Consider the following 22,848-nt stretch of genomic DNA (forward strand, 5'->3'; position numbering starts at 1 on the left):
AGATCTATAGAACATAACCTTATTTCTGTTAAAGGTTCCATAATCCTTCTAGTGTCTTAGTATATTACATTGTCATTATCCTGGACTCCTCACTTGCCTCACCTCACGTATCCAATCACTTGCTGTTTCTACCTTCATAACATCTCTTGCATCTAATTCCACTCATAGAGCTACCACTTTAGTTCAAGTCTTCCTCACCTCATGTCTAGATTACAGATTCCTAATTGGTATTCCTGCCTCAGATCTCTCACCACTCCAGTACTGCTATATGATGCTGAAAAAGTAATTTTTTAAAATTATGTTTTTAATGCTTTTTAATGCTCATTTCATTTTTATATCAGTATTACTTCCAAAAACTCTTCCTTTCTTACATAGAACACATTCTTCTAGAAATAAGTACAATCAAACAAAACAGAGTAATGTTTAGTTCATGCCTGAAAATGAATGCCTTATTCCATACCTAGAGTTTACCACTTCTGTGCTGAGAGGCAGGAGTATATATGCTTCACCACCAAACCTCAGTGGTATTCATTGGTCATTTCACTGATTAGAGGAGGAGTGGGGAACCTGCAACCTCTAGGCCACATATGGCCCTCTAGGTCCTGAAGTGCAGCCATTTGACTGAAATAGTAAAAAAAACATGTGAGGACCTAGAGAGCTACATGTGGCCTCAAGGCTGCAAGTTCCCCAGCCCTAGATGAGTCTTCCATTGTTATTTTCCTTTACATCATTACAGATCATGTATAAATTGTTATCCTTGGTTTGCTTACTTCACTTTGTATCAGTTCATATGTTTCCTCAAGATTCTCTGAATTTTTCACATTCGTTATTTTCAGTGATAATATGCTCTGGTCGCTATAATTTGGTCAGTTATTCCCCAGCTGATGGAATTCACACCTTTCTTCTGCTTTTTTGCTCTGACACAAAGTAAAGCTTTAGATGTTCTGTCATGAGTGGGTTCTTTTCTTCTGTCTTTGATCCTTTTGTAATCCACACCTCATAGTGGTATCACTAAATCAAAGACTATGTAGAGCTATTGACTTTTTAGTATAATTCCAAATTCAGCAAGTCTTAGGACAACCAATGAGGAGTTCATTATAACCAACAAGAGCTAGGAAGACTTTTTTTTTTAACATTGTAGAAATTTAAAGAATACTCATGAAATGTAGACTTTCATACTAAGCTGAAATTTAAATACTTTGCTCTTTGCTCTTTACTCATATTCTAGTTTTCCAAATCCATGGTTCTGGATGCTTACAGCGAATATGTGAATAATTTTAGTACAGCTGTGGGAATTCTCAAGAAAACATGTGCTACCAAACCAGCTTTTCTGGATTTTTTGAAGGTAAGTATTTTTTTTCATATTATATTGATTTCATATTTTATTTCACCACTCTCCATTTAAAATCAAAATGGCTAAAAGTATCCATATCTAAGAGAGATACCCGAATTCTGTGTATATGATCTCTATTTCCAGCCTTCGTGTATAGAATAATACTTGCCATATATAGATACTAGCAATGACCTAGAGATTTTGAAATGATTCTAGAATTTGAGATGTTTTAAAAAAGCACTTTAAGATGATTGAAAATCAATATTATTATAATATAATTTTGAAGTTTATTGGCTGTGTGGCCCTAGCCAAATCTCTGAGTGCCCTAGATAATTCTCTCAGACTGTAAATTGTCACAAAATTGCCAATCTGCATTTGCATAAGAAATTTGCTCGCAAGTAGTTCCCCAGTGAAATCTAGAATCAGAAAAACAGCATTAAAAAACCAGTCTTTTTATGGTCATATAGCTGGGTGGTATAGAGGATAGAGCACTATACCTGAGTTCAAATGTGACTTCAGACACGTAATAATCGTGTGACTCTGGGCAAGTCAATTAAACTGTCAGCTTCAATTTCCTCATCTATAAAATAGGGATAATAATAGCACCCACCTTCCAGAATTGTTGTGAGAATAAAACAACACTATGTATAAAATGCTTTGCAAACCTTAAAGTGCCAAATAAATGTTAACTATGATATAAAAGTAAAGAAGTAAAAAAATTGAATTAGATACATTGACATTTAAAAAGAAAGGTTTCTTTTTCTTGCTCTTCTGAAGCCTGACAGGAATAACAAAGAGCATGTTCTGATTTGTCAGAATAGCCTCTTTTGGGATCAGGTCTAAAAACAAAGGACTGAAAAACCAAATCCCCTGAGTATACTGAGCTATTACCAGGGGAGGCATAACTGAGGACCCTACTTTGTGGCTACCTGTCTTTGAAGTCATAAAGAACTTCTCGCCCCCTCCCCCTCATAAAGGCCTAAATGAATATTGACACATGCTATTTAATGAGCTGGCAGTGTTTTTCCCCTAGGCCTAAAATGCATATCAAGTAGTATGATAAAAATAGGATATGAAAGCTTGCCGCATGTTTGGATCAAATTAAATTTCCTCTTCAGATACTATGTTAGCCATCTATAGAAGCTTGACATCAACCTAATTTGCACTGGGGTTGGGAAGGTAGTGCATAGAGTGCTGGACTTGGAGTCAGAAAGTCCTGGATTCATATACCATCTAAGACTAGTTGTGTGGTACAGAAGGAAGATGGTCTGTTTCCAAAAGAAATCCTATAAAAATGAGACTTCCAACTCCTGTCCCCACAGCACTTTTCCATCTCCTTCAGGTCCATATGGTGTACTCCCAATTCTAATTCATGGTCACTTGAATGACACATTCTGCCTCTCCCCTTCCCTATCCTCTTCCTCACACTGCCTGCCTTCATCACTCTATCCCGTTTCCACATCGTCTGCCCCTTTATCCCTTTTCACTTTTCGCCACTTGTCTCTGCCTTTATGGGCTTTTTGTCCCCCATATATACCCTCAGTGTTTAATTAAAGTGTGACTGCTGCTCCATTTCCCTCTCCCAATTGTGGTCTTTTCCAGTGAGTACCCAAAGAATGAGATATATCTCCCTTTATTTAATAATTTCATAAATGAATTATCAGTTCAATAAGTGACAGAGGCTTGTATTTGAACCCAAGTCTTCTGTTTCTAGTTTTAGCATTTTTTTGCATTGAGTAGATCTACTCAAAAGCATACTTGCCTTATTTAGGCCAAAATGCCTTTTTTTTTAAACCATCACTAGCAATGTAGTATAGGGGAAAGAACACTGGGTTTGGAATGAATAGACCTTGAATTTGATCTTAGCTTTGCTACTCAACTACCCATATGATCATGGAAATGAGTGGATTGAACTACATTTCCAAAGTCATTTCCACTTTAAATCTATGATCCTCTTAAAGGAATGATTTGTGAAGTACTTTAAAAGTGTTTGTTGAGTTTAATTTAATAATACAGTTTAAATAACAATTAAAATAACTCATTTCTAGGACACTTCAAAGTTTGCAAAGTACTCCTTCACAGTATCCCTGTAGGATCATTTGTTTCATTTTACAGATGAACTCTGAGAGGTTAAAGGACTTGCCTGGAGTCATACAGCTAGTAAGTGGCAGAGCTTGAACTCAAATCTAGTTCTTCTGGCCCTAGGCCTGGCTCAGCGGTTCTGTGACTTTTAGAAGCTGTAACACCCCAACTTTCTATGTTCACATTTAGTGGCACATCCTTCCCATTGAAAAATTTGATAAAGAGCAAAATGAATTTTTAAAATGAATTTATGACAACTGTAGAAATCCTAGGAAGCTCCCTATTGTGTAAAAGCAGGTTGGAGAATTGTTGTGGTCTGTTAAGCATGAGGCAAGGCATGTTATGAAGCTGATGAGTTATGACCCCTTGACTGCTGTGAAAACTTCTCCTATAACACAGAAAAAATGTTTTGTAACATAAGTGTTGGTGAAATTTTTCTATTCGGTGGAACCTGTTACTATATTACAAAACTAACAGCCAAGTCCATGAACATCAATGAGTACCTTCCTCAACCATTTAGTTTCTGTCCTCTATAGACAGCCTTAGGGATTAGAAAATTGCTTCCTCAAATCAAATGTTAAGCAGTTTTAGAATGGAAATAAACAGTCTAACCTTCTTCTTATAGCAGTGCCAAGAATCAAGTCCTGATCGAATTACCCTCTATGGTTTGATGATGAAGCCAATACAACGCTTTCCACAGTTTATTCTCCTTCTCCAGGTAAAACTGGCATGATAGGAGTTTGGTTGGTTAGTCCAGTTATTCCATTTTCCCATAATATAGCATTTAAATGTCTTAATCTTTACAAAATAAGGAGCTCTTGTCTCTAATCCCTATAGATAGGCAGGCTGATGTTCTTATTAAATTGTGAATAATGTTGAATACTAGGCTGCAAAGACTGGAATTTTTTCAGTACATGATAGGGATCCTTTGCGGTTTCCATTAATGCTAGTGTCTTTCCTCTGGGATTTTCTTCCTCCAATTTAAACTGTATATGTTTTAATTGTACAGAGTTATTTGCACATTGTCTTCCTTGTTTAGATTTTAAGCTTCTTGAGGCCAGGTACTATTTTTGCCTTTCTTTGTATCCCTGGGGCTTAGCATAGTGCCTAACGCATAGCTGACACTTAAGTGCTTGTTAACTTGAGGTGATTGGACCTGTGTTTAAGGAAGATTAATATGGCACTGGTATTGCACGAGTAGGAAGAGAACAGGAGAGAACAAAGTCCTAAAAACCGAAAGAGAAAAGAACGTGGTCATCAGTGTCAAATGAAGCAGAAAAATCAGGAGAATGAAGTCTCATGGAAACCGAAGGAGAAATTGATGAAAAGTGTCAAATGCTGTCACCAGGCCAAGGACGATGAGGACTAAGGAAAAATCATCAGATTGGTGAAAGAGTCTGTTACTGCACTTTCAGAAGATTTTTCCATTGTGAGTGGGAGGGACTGAAGCCAGCTTGAAAGGAGTTAGGAAATAAGAAAGTGGTGAGGAAATGAGTTTGGTGAACACAGACAACTTTGTCAAAATTTTGGTAAGGGAGAGGAAAGATGGGAAGTTGACTAGAAAGACAGAGAGACCAACAGAGACAGAGAGAAACAGACACAGGACAGGCATTAATGAGGTGGCAGATTTTAGAGAATCTTCTTTGAACACTAGGTAAGGGAAAAATCTAAGCATCTGTGTAAATAGTAGAGAAAGAATAAGGGAAGATTGGAGGTATAAGAAAGAGAGGGAATAATTAATATTTAAACTGAGAACTTCTGTTGAGATCAAATTATCTACAAACTGATGAGAAATTTTAGGCATTTCATTAGCAAAACATTTCTTTAAACTTAGGGTTAATGAATTGTGCGTTTTGCTTTCTGTAGAAGGGCAACAGAAGGTTTATAATATACACGTCTGTAGCACATAAGCCCCTCTGAATCACCTCAAAAGGCCATAAGACAGAATTGAGAGGAGACAATTTACCTTTTTAAAACAAATGGGCATGCTTATTGAACATTATCCCTGATGGTTTTCCACCCTGGTGGTTTAGATTTATGCTATGTCCTAATATATCTTTTGTTATTACTCTTCAGATTCAATCAGCTGTTCATTTTAATTAAACCAAATGGACATCGGGTAGGTTTTCTGCTTATTAAAATTGATTAGACATTAATTAGTTGACTCAGCCTTAGGCCTAAATTGTTATTTGGGAAACACTGTTGAAAAGTCTTCTTTTTTTTCAAGTTTTACTGATGACTTTTGGTTTTTACATCTCCATAGTTTATCTATACCTTTCCCAGAGAATCATCCTATAAAACAAATAATTTTTTTTTTAAAGAAAAGATAAGGAAAAAATCATTATAGCAGATCGACATATTAAAAAAGTTCAAAAACATGTAATGTATAACACCTGTGGACCTCCCACCTCCATGAAGGGGTAGGTTGGGGCTGTCTTCTTATATCTCTTCATTTGAATCTTGAGCAATTTAATACTTTTGCTACATTCACTTTTGATCTTTTGGTGTGTGGCTCTTCTTTCCATTTACATTGTTGCAGTCAGTGTTTTCTATTGTTTTCTTGGGTCTGCTTATTTCACTCTACATCAGTTCATATAGATCTTTCCATGCTTCTCTGGATCCATTACATTCATCATTTCTTATAGTACAGTAATATTCCATTACATTCTTGTCCAGCTAGTCCCAATTTGTCCAGCTATTCCCCAGTCAATGGGCATCTACTTTTCATCCAATTCTTTGCAATCACATAAAATGCTGCTATGAATATTTTGGTATATGTTTTGACTTTGTTTTTCACCAGTTACTCCCTTCAGAGTCTAAGCCTAGCAATGGAGTCTCTGGGTCAAAGAACATGGACATGTTAGTCACTTTATTTGAATAATTCCAAATTGCTTTCCAGAATGTCTATAACATTTCATAGATCCATCAATAATGCCTTAGAATGCCTATCATCCCACAAACAGTCCAATATTGACTATTACAATTTTTTTGTCATCTTTGCCAATTTGCAAGGTTTGAAGTGAAACCTCAGAGTTGTTAGTATTTCTCTCATTATTAGTAATCTGAAGTGTTCTGTTAACAACAAAGTATTAACACTTTGCAATGCTTTTGAGAATTATTTGTTAATTTCCTTTGACCATGTATCTCTTCAAAAATGACTATTAGTCATATATTTGCACATATAAATATATATGATGTATATATTACATGTTTATAAATTGTTTGTATGTCTTGGATATCAAACTTGTATCACAGAAATTTGATATACCAAGAAGTCTCCTTTGATGACTACTTTTAAACTGTTCCTAGGATCATAGATTTAGGGCAGAAAGAGACCTCAAAAGCCATCTGGTTTATTTCCATTTTTTTTCAGATGGCCCCCAATTCCAAATCCAGGGCTCTTTTTTTTTCACTGAGTCACTATGACCAGTCTATTGTTTTGTCTTTCATCTCAGTTTATGTGAAAATTTTACTTATTTAAGAACTCAGGAAAAACTACTTATCAAAAGAAGGAAATGTACAACATCAGGTAAAACTAAAGTTCTTTTCCACTCCTATAAAGACAGACTATATCTATGTCTATCTGTTTTTCTATCTATATCTATCTCTCTATCACTCTATCTCTGTCAAATGCTGCTTTCCCCACATCCCTTCCCTGTCCCAGCCCCCTTAAAGAGCCAAGTAACTGTGTAACACAAAAAGTGGTGAATTGGAAGTCTAGGAGAGATTTGCATTCAGATTCAAACTCTGATACTACCTATATGAGCCTGAAAAGATACTTTACATTTCTGGACCCCACTTTATTAAAATGTTTTGTAAATCTCAAAGCAGGAGTTTTTAATCTTTTCTTTGTCATTGACCCCTTTGTCTGCTGAAACTTATGGAGTCCTGCTTAGAATAGCATTTGTTGCCTACATTCATAACTGAAGGAGAAGTTAGTGAAAATAAAGGTGTAATTTTTTCTCAACCAAGGTTTTCAGACCCCCTCCCCCAAAAATGTATCTGGAAGGGGGTACTATCTATAGATTTCGGGTTAAGAAACTGAGCTGATAGCTTTTTATCATAGTGGATAGAGTGCTGGGTCTGGAGTCAGGAGGACTTGAGGTCAAATCCAGCCTCCGGCACTACCTTTGTGACCCTGGACAAGTCACTTAACCTCTGTTTGCCTCAGTTTCTTTATCTGTAAAATGGGGATAATAATAGCACATTCCTCTAAAGGTTGCTGTGAGGCTCAAATGAGATAATATTTGTACAACGTCTGGTACATAAGGTTGTTAAATGAGCACCCTGCCTCCTGAAATCACTTCTTATTTCTCTTATAGATAACACTGTAGTTATTGACCTCTGAACATGTTTTATTCCCTCAATAAAATGTAAACTTTGTGTCTTTTTTAGTGTGAAGGTGTTTATTATTCCTCTGTTGTATTTGCATTTCCTCCTCCCAGCATAGTGCCTAGCACTGTGAATAGAAGAAACTTAATATTTATGATTTTCACAGATTATTTTAGATGGAGTTAGGAATAAGCTTATCATGTTCAGGTGATATTGAGGAGACTATAGTGGTAGGAGTGAGGCTTCATTTTGGAGAAGAGCAGAGATCAGGTTAGAAAAATATTGAATTATTATATGTATCCTTGTATATGTCTCTTGCCTGTCATATTAAATTGATATTAAGCATTACAGAATACACAGCATAATCCTACATAGAGTAACTGGCATATTTTTAAAAAATCAGTCATTTGAAATAGAACACAGTTGTTTCATGGAGGAGTGTGTAAAGTATAAAAGTGTTTGTGAGTCATAATACAAAGGTTGTAGCTCTATTCATGAGTCCCCAGATATGCCACCCACATACAGGAATAGGACAGAATTACATTTGCTGGTAGAAAGAAGGCAGGCCACTAATTTTAACATGGTCTCAGTAGAGAAAAAGTTAGTGTTAGGGTTTTATAAACAATATTCTGGTGAGCAAAACTTCAGAAAGGAACTTGTTTCAAAGATTGCATAATGCCATCTAGTATTTTTAGAACTTCTTATTCATTGCATAAAGTTCATTGCTGGGCTTGTATTAGCAGCCTTTTCAGTTTGGTAGGACCTGCCAGACCTCTTGCTCCTCTGGCGTGCCTTTGAGAACCCATGCTCACTTCTGTCCCACAATGAGCTTTCAGGGGATGGTTTTAGGCAAAGAATCAGTATTTATTTTATTATAAAGGACTAGCTATTTTTTCTATTAATGATTCCATTGCATGGGTTATTGTTTCTTTTCCAAAAAGGCTGCTTGCATGTTCAGCCAAATGGTGATTCACTGGAAGCCGTTCTTGTTCCCAAGGTGCTTGATTTATTTTTCACTAGAAGCAATTAATGTCATTTCCTTCTTTCCCAGGAGTCATGGATAACTCAGTTGTGGGGGATGAGAAGGTTCTGGAGGATAGCAGTCTACTTCTCTTTTTTTGTCAGGAGCCATCATACCTTTTGCTCTTAGCTTTATCATTTTTTCCCCCAAAAGGACATGCTAAAGAACACCACAAAAGGACACCCTGACAGGCTACCCCTGCAGATGGCGCTTACAGAGCTTGAAACGCTAGCAGAGAAACTCAATGAAAGGAAAAGAGATGCAGATCAGCGATGTGAAATCAAGCAGATAGCAAAAGCCATAAATGAAAGATATCTGAACAAGGTTGAACAATTTTTTTTATCTATATCCTAAAACTTCCGCTTTCTCTTTATCTACAAATGTACTTTAACTTTCTTAGAAAGTTTTTACTAATATTTTAAAAGTCATCATATTCTTTTCTCTTTCAAAATACAGTTTGAAATAACAGTCCAAAGCACTTGCTATTTTTTTAAACTGACTTTTGTCATACTTCCCAGATTTCTGAGAGTGATGTACTTTAGTTTTTTGGCAGCAGTCACTAAATTTAGAAGCTTTTAAAGAAAAAAAAACTCATACTTACAAGTAATCTAATTTTCTTGAGTATTTGGCTAACTTCCTGTAGGACCTACCTGGTCAATGGACACCTGCCAACTTGCATAGTTTCTTTCTTTTGAATTATTGAAAATGATAAGGATTTTTTAAAAGGAGGCATTTTGTCTTTATCCTAGGTATATGAGTTCTTTCTTGCCCTATAGTTCTTTGTACTGTCTTAAAAAAAAAAGAGCACATATTTTACATTATGTCATGCCAGACTGAGATTCTTTTGTTTTTTACAGATCATCATTATTCTCTAATTTTCTATGGATTTTATCACGATGTTTGTCAGTATCTACATACTATATAAAGAAAAAATAATATAGCATTCTTGAAATTGTTCTCAGACACTTATCATTTAATACTTGCACATAAGTGGCAAATGCCAGAGAACTTTTCTGTTTGCAGCAGTGGGCTGAGTACCTGTGTAGACATGCAAAACAAAGAACTAAAAATACCTAATGGCATAATAACTATTGCTTTTCTTTGTGACAGTCTTGTTATTTCCAAGGCCATGTCTAGACAGTGATAGAATGAAAATGTGGAACCAAAGGACCTAGGTTCAAATCCTTGTGTGATTTGACACAAATCATAATGAAGACCTCTCTGGTCTTCATTATTCCTCACTATCACTTGAGAGTGGATGATCTTTCAGGTCTCTTCAAGTTCTAAATTCTATGGTCTGGTTGTTTTTTAAGTGGGATCAAAGTACTTATATTTTAGTATTTTTGCCTAGACAATATGGGATCATAGGTTTAGAACTGGAAAGAATCTTTGAAATCATCTAGATCTACTTCCTTCCCCTTTTTTAAGAGAGGAAGAAACTGAGACCCAAAGAAGTAAAGTCTCACTCACTCATCAGAGGTAGCAAGTGGCACACTTGGGATGTAAGGAATTATTCGAATTTTGGAACTTGAAAATTCCTTAGAGAATTTCTACTCCAACCTAATCATTTTACAGAAAAGAAAATTGAGTCTGAAAAAAATAGGTCTTGCTCAATTCTTAAAATCATAAGAATTAGAGATGCAAAGAAGTTTAGAGATTATTTAGTACAACTCTTTATAAATGAGAAATCTGAGGCTCAGGGAGGTTGTGACTTGTCTATGGTCATGTAGAAATAACTGTCTGTTCCGCTAAAAAAAAATATCATGAACTGCCTTTGTGTGTGTGGGAAGCTGCTAGCCCACTAGAAATCCAAACAGACTTCTGTTTGCTAATGTTTCTTAAGACTTTCCTCTCCCAATCCAAAAAGTTAAATAGCCTTAAACTTCAGAACCTTCTTCAAGTGATCAACTCATAATTAATACTCATCTGCTTTACCCCACAAATATCTAACAATTTTAGTTACTGGAAGAATCATTGCTGAATAATCAACTACTTTTGTAGCCTCAAATTCTAAATAGACTGTGAAAGCCAATTTGGTTGTGCTAAATTAAATTGCTTATCTAGTGTTTTTTTCCATTTTGTTAATTATTAGAACTGGGGAAGCAACGGTAAAAGTGGTTGCAAGAAAATGTTTTATACTGATATGTTTACCATCAAATAAATAGAGGAAGGGCTACTTTGTACTGAAGTACTTTGAGAATGGCACAATATGTAGTATGGTGGAAAATTGGTTTTAGAGGCAGGCAATCTAGGTTTAGATCCTCATTATAACACTTAGCTAGAGCTTTAGTGATAGGAAAGTCACTTAACCTCCCTAGGCCTCAGTTTCCTCATCTATAAAATCGTAGACCCCAAAGTCTCTTCTAGGTCTCAGTCTATATTCCTATGAATCTATGGATTGTGTTTCCATTTTAAATCTGAATGTAAGAGATTAAGAAGGAAAGTCCTTTTACTCTGTAGATGACATAGGTGATTCCCACATAATTTCACTGATGTGCAAACATCCGTCAGTATAGACAAAATGAGCAAATCCTGAACAACAATTTAAAAATTTTGGAAGCAATATGTTTCATAAAGCAACAGTGTAAACAAGGATTTGGAAATTTGTAATGGATGGAGTATTTATTTGGTGAATTAGTTTAAATAGAAGTGTTAGGCTAAGTGGTAGGTAAAAATAAATGAATTATTCCTTTTCTCAAGCTTCTGTCAATTTAGAAATTTGCTTTTAAAGGAAAGCTTCTATATGCCTGGCTATGAAAATACCTCTTTTGGTAATGAATAACTTCTTTTAATACTTTCCCTTGCCCAGTTGCAAATAAATGTGTAGGACATTGTGGCATAGGGATTTGTGAGCAACTGGGCCAATGTGGCTTTTCTTTAAATCTTTTGAGAAGGTTATACTACAAAGCAACATTAAATATGAACAAATACGATCTGCCATGATGTTTGTATGCGTTTTTGCCATTAAATGGTTAATTGTAATGAATTATTATGATGGCTTTTTTTTGAATATTCTGAAATTTTAGCTTCTCAGCAGTGGCAATAGATACCTCATTCGTTCAGATGACATGGTAGAAACTGTTTACAATGACAAGGGAGAGATTGTCAAAACCAAAGAACGTCGACTCTTCATGTTGAATGATGTGTTAATGTGTGCTACTGTAAGTGCCCGGTGAGTATCAGTTTGAGTGATCACATTGACTATTTGAAATTATTTTGTCATATATTGTTTGCATAATTTGGAGGACAGTTGAATTTCAGTGATAAAAGGCTGAGGAAACTTCCTTTACTAATTGAGGTCAGCATCTTCTCCGCAACCTGCCTAGAGCATTATGGGTTAAGTTACTGAAGCCTACACAGTGGGGATGTAGCAGAAGTAAGATGTGAACCCAGGTCATCTTGACTCTAAGGCCAGCTCCCTATGTGCTGAGTCATGTTCTTCTTTTTGCTTAACTGGTCAATTTTTAATCATTCTCTCCCTTTAGATAGAGAATATTAGATTTGGAAGGGGATGCTTAGAGATCACCAAATCTAACCTTTACATTCTACAAATGAGGAAACTGAGGCACACAGAGAAGAAGTTATATCTCCAGTGTCACAGCTACTAAGTGAAAGAGCCAGGACTAGAACCCTGCTTCCCTGACTCATATCCAATGTTCTGTTCATTCCATTCTGACTCTCATATTCTTTGCAAAACACTGTGATCCATCTAACTTATCTTATACTTTTCCCTTTCATACTCTGAACTCCAAGCTAAGCTAGTCAACCTTTGGTCCTCTGAACATGGCAATATACCTACCCATGTCTATGGCTTTGATCTTGCCCTCCTCAATCTTGGAATAACCTCCCCTAACATATCATATGTTTACTTCCTACCCAATTCTGTAAAACCCTTCTTAAATGCTACTAAATGTTCATTAACCTTCTTGGACTTCTCTGCCACTTAACAGTCTTTCCCCTTGGGACTCATGGGATATTTTTTTTTTTTTTGCATCTCTCTAATGAGAAAGAGGTATGATAAAAAGAATAACAGGTTTGAAATCAGAGGATCTGGGTTCTGCATCTTAGTATTGATATGACTTTGAGCAAATCTTTTTAACCTCTTTAACCTCAATTTACTCATCCATGAGTTGGGTTAAACTAAATTATATTTAAGTTCCCTTATATCCCTAAATCTATTACCCTACTTTGTACTTGCCATGAACTGTTAGGATTTGCGGTTACCTATGTAACTAGATTATAAGATATTTAAAGGCAGATACTACATCTCATCTAAATGTTTTATCCCTAAACATTGTAGGTACTTAAGATAATGCTTAAATGATAAAACATTATTATAACATAGATTACTCTTTTGTGGATTCAGTCTAAATCATTTCTAATAAGAAAGTAGGTAATTTGAAAGGTACATGAACACTTACAGGGTCTCTTAACATTTAACACCCACTATGTGATCACCTATTTTTGAAATGTGCGTGTGGACAATTTCAGAGTTGAGAGATTGGATTTTGTTCTTTTTATAACCCTTGTAAATACCATTGCAGTTGTTCTTCTTGGTCATTGCCCAAGTTCTGTCACTCCAGCTGCTTGCTCCACTCAATAAACTCTATACATATGTTACTCTTGTATAATTACATTGGATATGTGAATATTTTATGTTGGGGGTAGATAAACAAGAAAATGGTTGGGATCTTCTTATTTTTTAAAGTTCTTCATGAAAATCTCTTTTGTTTTATGTATGTTGTAGTACATTTGAGGTTTATTTTACTATAACTAGGACAGTTGGGTGATTTCAGGGACTTTAGAAATAGCTATGTAACCTAGCATGATGTGTTGCAAAATTCAGTCTAGTAGAATAAGTGTCACTATAACTATTGTATTCCATTTTATCCTTATGATACTAATTTTGCTGGATAATCATCAAGTACTTTCTTCACTTATTTCATTCTTATAGTTTCATTCTTGCTGGATTTTTATTTAATAATTTTATATAAATTTCTCAAGACATTCTTTTTAATTCATCAAACTTATATTAAGTACTCGCTTTGGGAAAGGCACTGTTCTTGGCACTAGGTTTGCAGAGATAGAACATAGCACCTGTTCTCAAGGAGCTTCAAATTCAGTGAAGGGAAGAATCAACAGATAAATAACTGTGACATGAAGTAGAGTGACAGGTACAAAAAAGAGGTCTTGTCAAAGAGACATATGAAGATACTTATTTCATGTAAACATCAAGTATTTGAGGAAAGAGGGACCATCTTCATTTGAAGATCCAGAGTTGTCAAGGAAAGTTTCATTCAGTACTCTGAGATGTTATATCTGAGAGAGAACACAACTACCTTTTTAAAAAAATTTCAGTTACTACCCAACTTTCATTTCCAGACTCAATTCCTAACTCGGCACAAGTTTGGGAGTGTGAGGTAAAAAGAGAAATGGAAGAAAAAAACATGAATATTGTTTTCAAGACGTTCCAAAATCTAAACATGGGGAGTGTAATGGCAGAAGGAGGATCTAGGATTGGGGAAAGGCAGGACCATTGTGTCCCAGACAGTGGTCAGGATAGGACAAGGCAGGAAGAGGAAAATGAGAGGCAATTTGAGCCCCTGTTGAGTCTCTAGTGCTGATTCCGACTCAGATGCCCCCATTAGGCATAGGTGTGCGTGGAATGCAGGGCTCACCTTTTAGGCTACAGCAGGGAGCACAGGTAACCACTACTACATTTATTGATTTTTATTCTCTATTTTTTTTTTTGTGCCATTTATTGGTAACAGATCTTTTGCATTTGTCTTTGACAATACACTGATGTACGAGTGCAAGTATGCTATAGGTTGCATAAAATAAAATTATATGTATAATTTTATTTGGAATCCTGAAGACCTCTTCATGTGGAGAAAATATGACTGTTACTTGTCTATGCTGGGATACACCTGAATCTGTCAGGCTAAGTCCTGTGGAGAAAGGAGTCTACTTTCAATTTTAGAGCTAGAAAGGGATGTTGGAGGTCATCCTCTGTTTTACAGATGAAGAAACTGAAATTCATAGAGATTGAGATCTGCCCAAGTTGTAGATAGTAAATGGCAGAGTTGAGACTTGACACGAGGTCCTCTGACTCTACATCTGGTACTTTTTCTTCTACCATACTATTTTGCTTCTCTCAATTCTAAATTACAGCTGCTTTAGAAAACCAGTTTTCAGATGAATAATTTTTTAAAGTGCTTTCTTAGAAAAATGGGATTTGAAGTTGTCAAATTCTATCAGGAAATTCTTGCCAATATTTTCTCAACATTATAAAATATGTCTACTTTTAATGCTATGAAGAACAATTGCATTTCAGTGCTCAAAGGACTTTTAGAGATAAAATTCCTTTTTTACAGTACTTAGGTAACTAAGGTCACAAAGGTTACAGAACCAGAATTTGGTCCCAGGGCCCATCTGATTCTAGACTCGTGTTTTACTACATGAGGCTACCTCTCCATAATGGAGGGAATACACCTGTAAATCAACCATACCCATTTCCCACAAGGAAGATCAATTTACTTTTAGAAGGTTACTGGTAATAATGTAGTTAAATCACAGAAATCTTTTAAAATTTGACAGATACTGGCTTCTTCATGCTTAGCTATCTTTTATTTGGTTTTAGGGGCCAACAGAAGACAGGTTTCCTTCCCATTAATTTTCATGTTCCCTTGAACTACTCCTATAATATCTTGATTTTCTATTTCATACTTGCCTACCTTTCCTATCACTATGAGACAGAAACTCCTAGACCCAACATTATTACCCCCTGACATCATCAGGTTTTTCTTGAGATAATACAATAAAACATGAAACAAAGATAGTTACTAATATTCTTTTTTTTTAAATTCCCCTCTACAAACACTGAAATTTCAGGCTAAAGTATGTGGTACACTATAGTTACTAAATTTGTTAATAAACCACTTGTTATCAGTATTAAATTATTTTATAATGATTTCTCCCATTACCTTAACCCTTTCTCATTCTCAAGGATATCTCCCTTTTCTTCTATGGATTCTACTATGGTAGGCTTTCTTTTCTGACAGAGACTTCATTCCTCAAAATGTTTTATTTTTGTGGGTAAAAGTAATGGGATAAACATAGATCATAGATTTAAATCTTGGAGGAACTTGGGAGATAATGACGTCTTCGTTTTACAGATAAGGCAGAGAGAAATTAAATTATTTTTCTAGCATCATAATAATTTTCTGAGGCAGTATTTGAATCCAGATTTTCCTGATTTTACCTTCAGTACCATATTGTACATGGGGTCTGTTGGTGGTATTTGTACCGGTTTATTTCTTTCCTTTAATGTAAGGTTTTTCATTATGTCTTTAAACCAGCCTCTCCACCATCACCTCCACTTCCCCCATACCCCATAGAACCATGAGAGTTTAGATCCAAAAGTTGGCTTAGCAATCATCTAGTTCAACTCCATTTTATAGTATACATGAAGACCAGAGAAAGTAATCAGACAAAAGTACAAAACTAGTTACAGGCAAGATTGACTCATAGGCTGCTGGGGTTTTTTGTTTTGTTTTCTTTTGTTTTTCAATTTTCCCACAGCTGAAGTTGATTTTTGTTCATTCCTCAATAATTCCTGACTTACTTAAGACGTAGTTTCAGTTGAAATGAAATCCCTATTTTTTAAGTCTTCCGAAAATACCCCCTTCCATGGTCCACATTTATTTTTATATATTTCCAGAGTACACATTTTTACCTCTCATTTGACAATTAATTTTTTCTTATGTATATTGTACTGAGGTGTTTTTTTTAGTTCATATATTATTTAATTTTTAATATATTTATACCCTATCTCCCACACTAGACTGTAAACCACCAGAGAGAGAAAGACAAATGGTGGCCTGATTTTTTAAAAAAGGAAAGGAGAATAGATTCTGTAATATATAGGTCAATGATCTTGAATTTGAGTCCTGGTTAAGTTCTAGACACGTTACCAAACAGATGGTTAGTAAACATTTTAAAACAGAAGCAGTGATCATAAAGAGCCAGTCTTCTGCTGTTTAGTCTTTTTATTAAGAACTTGCTAACAATCAGAGGTATCCAAAAGTGGAATGGAATGCCTCTAGAGACGGTCAGGTTGCCCTCTCTCCCATAACTTACTACTTTCCAGTAAATATCTACAAGTGGGACTGCATGATTACCTATTGGGGGTGTTGTAGTTGATCAGATATGGGTTGGGTTAGAGGTATCTTTCAACTCTCAAATTCAAAGATTTTCTGAGGGATCATGTCTTCTACTTCTTTTATATTGTTCTATGTAAACCAGATACACATTAAAAGTTTTTCTCTGTATTTTTGCCGCATTTGGCACTGCTAACCACTATTACTTTCTTGTTTTCCTTTACCCTTGGAGCTCATGACATTGATATCTTTTCCTACTCACTTCTGTAACAACTTCTCCTTTTTCCTGATGCTCCCAATTGTGGGTATCCCCTTTTACTTAGTCCTATTTCTTTCTTCTCTATTCTTTATTCTTTGGAAGTTTTCTCTAGTTGTTGCTCAAATGTATAGCTGAAGTGATTTCGCTTTCTTTAAGTATAGCCCTATATTTCCAGCTGCCAGCAAGAATCTCCACCTGAACATCTTAAAGATCTTCACTTCAGCATGTCTCAAGTGGAACATTTGATTTTTCCTCAAAATCCTTTTACTTTTTTTGACCTTCCCATTTCTATCTGGAGATGGACAGATAGACAAATTTGTTATGTACTTACAATGTGCCAATAACTATTCTAAGTGTTGGGTATACAGAAGAAGAAAACAAGATAGTCTTTCCCCTCAAATAGCATATGGTCTAAAAGGAGAAGATAACATGCAAAGGAAAGGTAGGGAGGAGAAGCACATGGAGGCAAGACTTCTGGGGAGGAGGTGAAGTCTGGAGACTTAGTTGAGCTGAGAATGAAGTGAGTGTGAATGAGGCCCCTCACATCATGGAAAGAGTTTTGGATTTGGGATCAGGAGACCTGTGTCTGTTTCACTTCTAAAGTAGTATGAAACTAGATTGTAGAGAATCTTAAGTAACATGTTACAGTTTGTATTTTTTCTAAAGGCAAAAAAGGAGGTATTGAAGTTTTTGAGCAAAGGAATGATATCATCATACCCATTGACTAGGAAATTATTTCAGCTCTATGGAAGATAAATTGGAGAGGAGGAAACAATGGAGGCAAGGAAGCTAATTAAAAGATTTTATAATTGTCCAGATTAGAGGTGGTGGATGAGGTCTTGGACTAGGGTGATGTTTTGTTAGTGTAAGTGAATAAATTTGAAAGATAAACTGTGGATATAGAATCAATAGAATTTGACAGTGATTAGATATGGGAGGTAAGGGATAGGGTGGAATCTAGGATGACTCTGAATTTATAAACTTGGGTGATGACTGGAAGAATGATAGTCCCTTCAACAGAAATAGAGATATTTAGAGAAGGGTTGATTTTGAGGGAAAGATGTCCAGATCCACTCTGGATCTTCTGAATTTGATGAGATTCCTAGGTAGAGGTATCAATGCAAGTCATGATGTCGGACTGGAGTTCAGGAGAGAGATTAGGGTATTATAGATTAGATATCCATTTGAGTAGTTGACTCCATGAGAGTTAATGAAGTCACCAAGGGAGAGATTAGCAATAGAAATAGGTCTAGCATGGAATATTGAGACACCCAAGATTAAAGGTTGAGAGATAATGATTCAGCAAAGTAGACTATGGAGTGGTCAAACAGGTAAGCCAAGAGAGCAGACTCTGAGACAACAAGAAAAGGAGTTGGGGGGAAAGGGAGCTAGCTGTGAAGTGAGACTGTGCACGATGAGTGAGTATCAAATAGTGTCAAAAAGCCTTAAAAATGTCAAAGATAAGGACCGAGAAAAGGTCATTGGATTTAGAAGTTAAGGGATTATTTGTTAACTATTGAGAGAATGCTTTCAATAGGATATTATGGGGAAGAGACTTTATAAACTTTACGGGGCTTAGACATGATGCTCAAATATATAACAAGTGATTTTACTCCCTTTAAGAATAGCCATATATTTCCCTCTGCCAGCAAGAATCTCCACCTGAACATCTTAAAGATCTTCAGTTCAGTATGTCTCAAGTGGAACATTTGATTCTCCCTCAAAATCCTTTTACTCTTCCCTGAACTTCCTATTTCATCTGGAGATCGACAGATAGACAAATTTGTTATGCATCTGGTTTATGTAGGGCACTATAAAAGAAATTGATGCTATAAGAATAATAATAGAATAAATGTTTGAAGGAGTTGAAAGAATAAGAAAATATTTGCTCATCCCAAAAGAAGAAGAAAAATACACAATCAATTCTGGAATGCAAATGTTCCTAGGGGTTCTTTTCCAGAACCATGCATGGTATTGGTTGGATGGAGCATTCAGACCATTGTTATTTAAAATAACATTTGGAGCCAAATGTTGCCTTGCTAATCATTCATGTTTTATGGTCAAACTAATTTCAGGAAACAAATAAAAGAAAAAAAAACTCCAGGGTACACATTGTTGTTGCATGGCCTTGCTCTGACCTTAGATATTTTTTAGGAAAATCAGTCAACAGTTCTCACTGATGCTGACCATGCATTTTGTATCTTCACAAAATGAACCTTTCCATGTTGACTTTCCCTAACAATATATGAGAGCAAAAACACCATGTTTTCCCTAGGAAGTACTATAATCCTGACTTTTTTTTTAAACAAATCTACTTTGAAAGCTATATATTAAAGTACAAAATTGGATTTTTCCATTTTAGATCCTACCTCTGGAATTAGGGGTAGGAGACAATGTCCATGCAGAGAGAAAGGGATAAATTGTGGTGTAGTGGAAAGAGCTTTAGAGACCAAGAGGTAAGACTTAGAAGGCTTTGTTCCATTCTGCCATTTGTGTGATGCTGGACAAAAGCCTCCATAACCTCTGATTTTAAATAAGATGATTAAAATGTATGGTCTCTAAGGTCTCTTTCAGTTCCAATAATCTCTCCAACAAGCTTAAGATTTTTTTTTGAAATTTTATTAGCGTAGAAAATTCTCTGTGAGAAAGCTACCTCTATTAATTTGAGTGAGCAAATTGTCTGCAACTTAGGGCTTTATAAAGTTATCCTGGAACCTGAAACAGCTGATTGACTAGCTCAGGATCATACATCTACTATGTGTCAGACATTAGACTAGAACCCAGTTCTTCCTGAGATCATCTCTATACACTACACCATACTTCCTTTTACTTTTATAAGTAGGTAAATTAGAGAAACAAAAACCAATCTTGCCTATCTCATGAGTCACAGTGAAAAAATGAAGGCATGGTATTTTCCAGATAAATAGAGAAATTCTTTAATAGTCACTTGAAAAATTGGTCTTTTTTGGAAAACATAAATTTAGTTGCAGGTAGGTCCCAGGATGATGTAAGAGACAGCTTACTGTATGTATTAACACGCATATTGGACTATCAGTCATTCATTAAGCATTTCTAAAATGCCTTCCATGGCACTGTCCTAGTTGCTGGTGATACAAAGAAGAAAATAAAAGAGACCCTGCCCTCAAGGAGCTTATATTATAATAACTATAAGTCAAAAGACAGAGAGTTTGGTCTTGGTTTTACTGCTTGCAAGTTATGTGACCTGGTAAATATGACTTATGTTTTGTGGTCCTCAATATATGTACAGTGTATAGGGTATTCAGAGGGGAACAGAACCTCTGGTGTGAAGGTTGTTGAGCCCTTTTCAAGGCTGCTCATGCCACACCTTGGTAAACCATTTCAGAAGGTGGGCTAATCCACCTATTGGTGAGTTAGGAGGATGTGTACTCCAAATACATGAAGACTTCTCTGGCAGAATGGGCTTATGAGAATCATTTGTTCCAGTGGCCGTGAAGGTGGCTGGAGTAGGCCTTGTGGAGTACTTAGAGCTTGGTCAGATATTGAAGATGCCAAGATCATATACTACATACGTAGTATATACTACATATACTACTGGCCATTGCCAGTCAACTTGATTTTTGCCCTGCCATGGTAATTCAACGACTCAAGAAGAGAAAGAGTAAGGCTGACAACTTTGTGCAGCCCTGCTTCACTTAAATCCAGTTCACTCTCAAGTCAAGATATCAACCCCCATGATATCATTCCTCCTCTGAAAAAGAAGGATGCGTAACAATGACAACAGTTTCCTCACCCACAGAACAGAGAGTCCTACTGGTTTCACAATAGGTTTGCTCGGAAGATCAAAAGAGATCATGTAAATGAAAATGCTTTATGAAATTATATAAATGTAAGGGATAGTGACACATGCTATCTCTTCCCACACCTAGCTTTTAAGCCTCCTTTTGTGTATAATCTTCCCCTACAATAATGTAAGCTCCATGTGGGATAGGACTCTTTCTTTTACATGTGTTTGTCTCAGTAGCTCAAAAGAAAACATGAGGTGCACAAATTTGGAGACATCTCCACTCCAAATATTCATGTGAACTATTTGTGCCTGACCTGTGGTAGGGCCTTCTGAGCTCATGTTGGTCTGATCACATGCCTTTGGACTCACTGTATCTTGACTCCAATGTAGTGATGTCATTTTGGTCCTTTTCAGGAAGGAAGGACAAGAACCCATCAATCTTCCTGGGGCTTAACATAGTATTTGGAACACAGTAGATACTTAATAAATGCTTGAGGTATAATGAAGTCATAGTGGAAAGAGACCTGAATGGATTCAGAAGAGGCCACAATTCAAATCCTGGCTCTGACAATCAATCAACAAATATTTGTTTTTACTACATTTCAGGCACTCTAGTAGACTCTATTGCAGATGTTATGGATACAAATGCAAAGACTGAAAATGCTGCTTGTAAGAAGTTTACCTTCAAATGTGAGAGACTATAAGTACATATAAAAATGAAGAATTAAAATTCCTTGAAAATAGGGACTTTTTTTGCTTGTGTTAGTATTCTTAGCATTTAACACATAACCTAACACATAATAAGTACTTAATAAATGTTCTGTCTTTGTATGATCTCTCTAATTATATAAACACAAATATACTACCTAAATATAAGGTAGTTTGGTAGAGAAGGCCTTAGCGGTTGGGAGAATCAAGAAAGATGTCATGCTGAAGATGGTACTTGAGATACTCCTACATTCCCTCCAAACCATCCTTCACTTAGCTGCCAAGGTGATTTTTCTCAAGTGCAGGTTTCGGGGCAGCTAAGTGGCACAGTGGACAGATCACTGATCCTGGAGTCAGGAGGACCTGAGTTCAAAATAGGCCTCTGACACTTATTAGAAGTGTAAAGTCACTTAACCCTGACTGCCTCAAAATACAAAAAAACCCAACAAACCAAAAAGCAATTGCAGGTTTGACTATGTCATTCCAGCCTCCTACTTAGTGAGCTCAGTGGTTCTTATTTCCTGTAGTATCAGATATTATCAACCTCTGGTGTCCTATGACATTTAAATATCTTCATAATTTGCCCCTTTCTATATTTTTTGTTATCTTCTGCTTCACTCTCAACTTTATTTGCCAACTAATCTGACATACTTTCAGGTCCTAGAACATGATACCCTGTATTCTTGTCTTTGCACTGACTGTCCTCTTATACCTGGAATAATCTCTGTCTTTTAGCTTCCCTGACTTCCTTCAAGACTCAGGTCAAAGTCTACCTTCTGCAGGAAGCCTTTCCTGGCCTCTATCTGCTAATGCTTTTCCTTTCATATTACTTTCCTTGTGCTCTGTGTATATCTGTAGGAACTAGTTCAAATCAATTCAGTTCAATAAACATTTTTTAAGTATCCATTATGTGCCAGACATTCTGGGGATATAAATAAGAAAAAGAAAGACAGCCTCTGTCTTCTAAGAACTTACCATTGAATAGGGGTGTGTGTGAGAGAACCAGGAGATACACAGGGAAAAGTAATCTTATTCATTGGAGTGGAAACCAAGCAGAGCTGCAGATGGAAAGTGGAGTGAACTGCAAGTCCAATTCCTGCCCTCCATAAAGGAAGGCTTTGGGGGGAGTTTAGTGCTGTACCCTCCCACCCTCTGATCAGAGGAAAGAGGTGGCTGAGGAAGATGGGA

General features: G+C 36.1%; 1 protein-coding gene across 6 annotated transcripts in view; it reads left to right on the forward strand.

Moving 5' to 3' along the window:
• Positions 1–22,848, forward strand: part of ARHGEF10 (Rho guanine nucleotide exchange factor 10) — a 222,008-nt gene that overhangs the window by 100,891 nt on the left and 98,269 nt on the right. For 5 of the 6 annotated variants that reach the window (XM_072634362.1, XM_072634367.1, XM_072634363.1 and 2 more), the window contains 4 exons: positions 1,229–1,345; positions 4,041–4,133; positions 8,922–9,092; positions 11,795–11,940. In XM_072634362.1, the coding sequence (XP_072490463.1) occupies positions 1,229–1,345; positions 4,041–4,133; positions 8,922–9,092; positions 11,795–11,940 (527 nt within the window). The remainder of the gene's footprint in view (positions 1–1,228; positions 1,346–4,040; positions 4,134–8,921; positions 9,093–11,794; positions 11,941–22,848) is intronic. The other variant, XM_072634365.1, reaches the window with a different exon arrangement.

This window comes from Notamacropus eugenii, chromosome 1 (genome assembly GCF_028372415.1).
Source record: "Notamacropus eugenii isolate mMacEug1 chromosome 1, mMacEug1.pri_v2, whole genome shotgun sequence".
Classification (NCBI taxonomy): Eukaryota; Metazoa; Chordata; class Mammalia; order Diprotodontia; family Macropodidae; genus Notamacropus; species Notamacropus eugenii.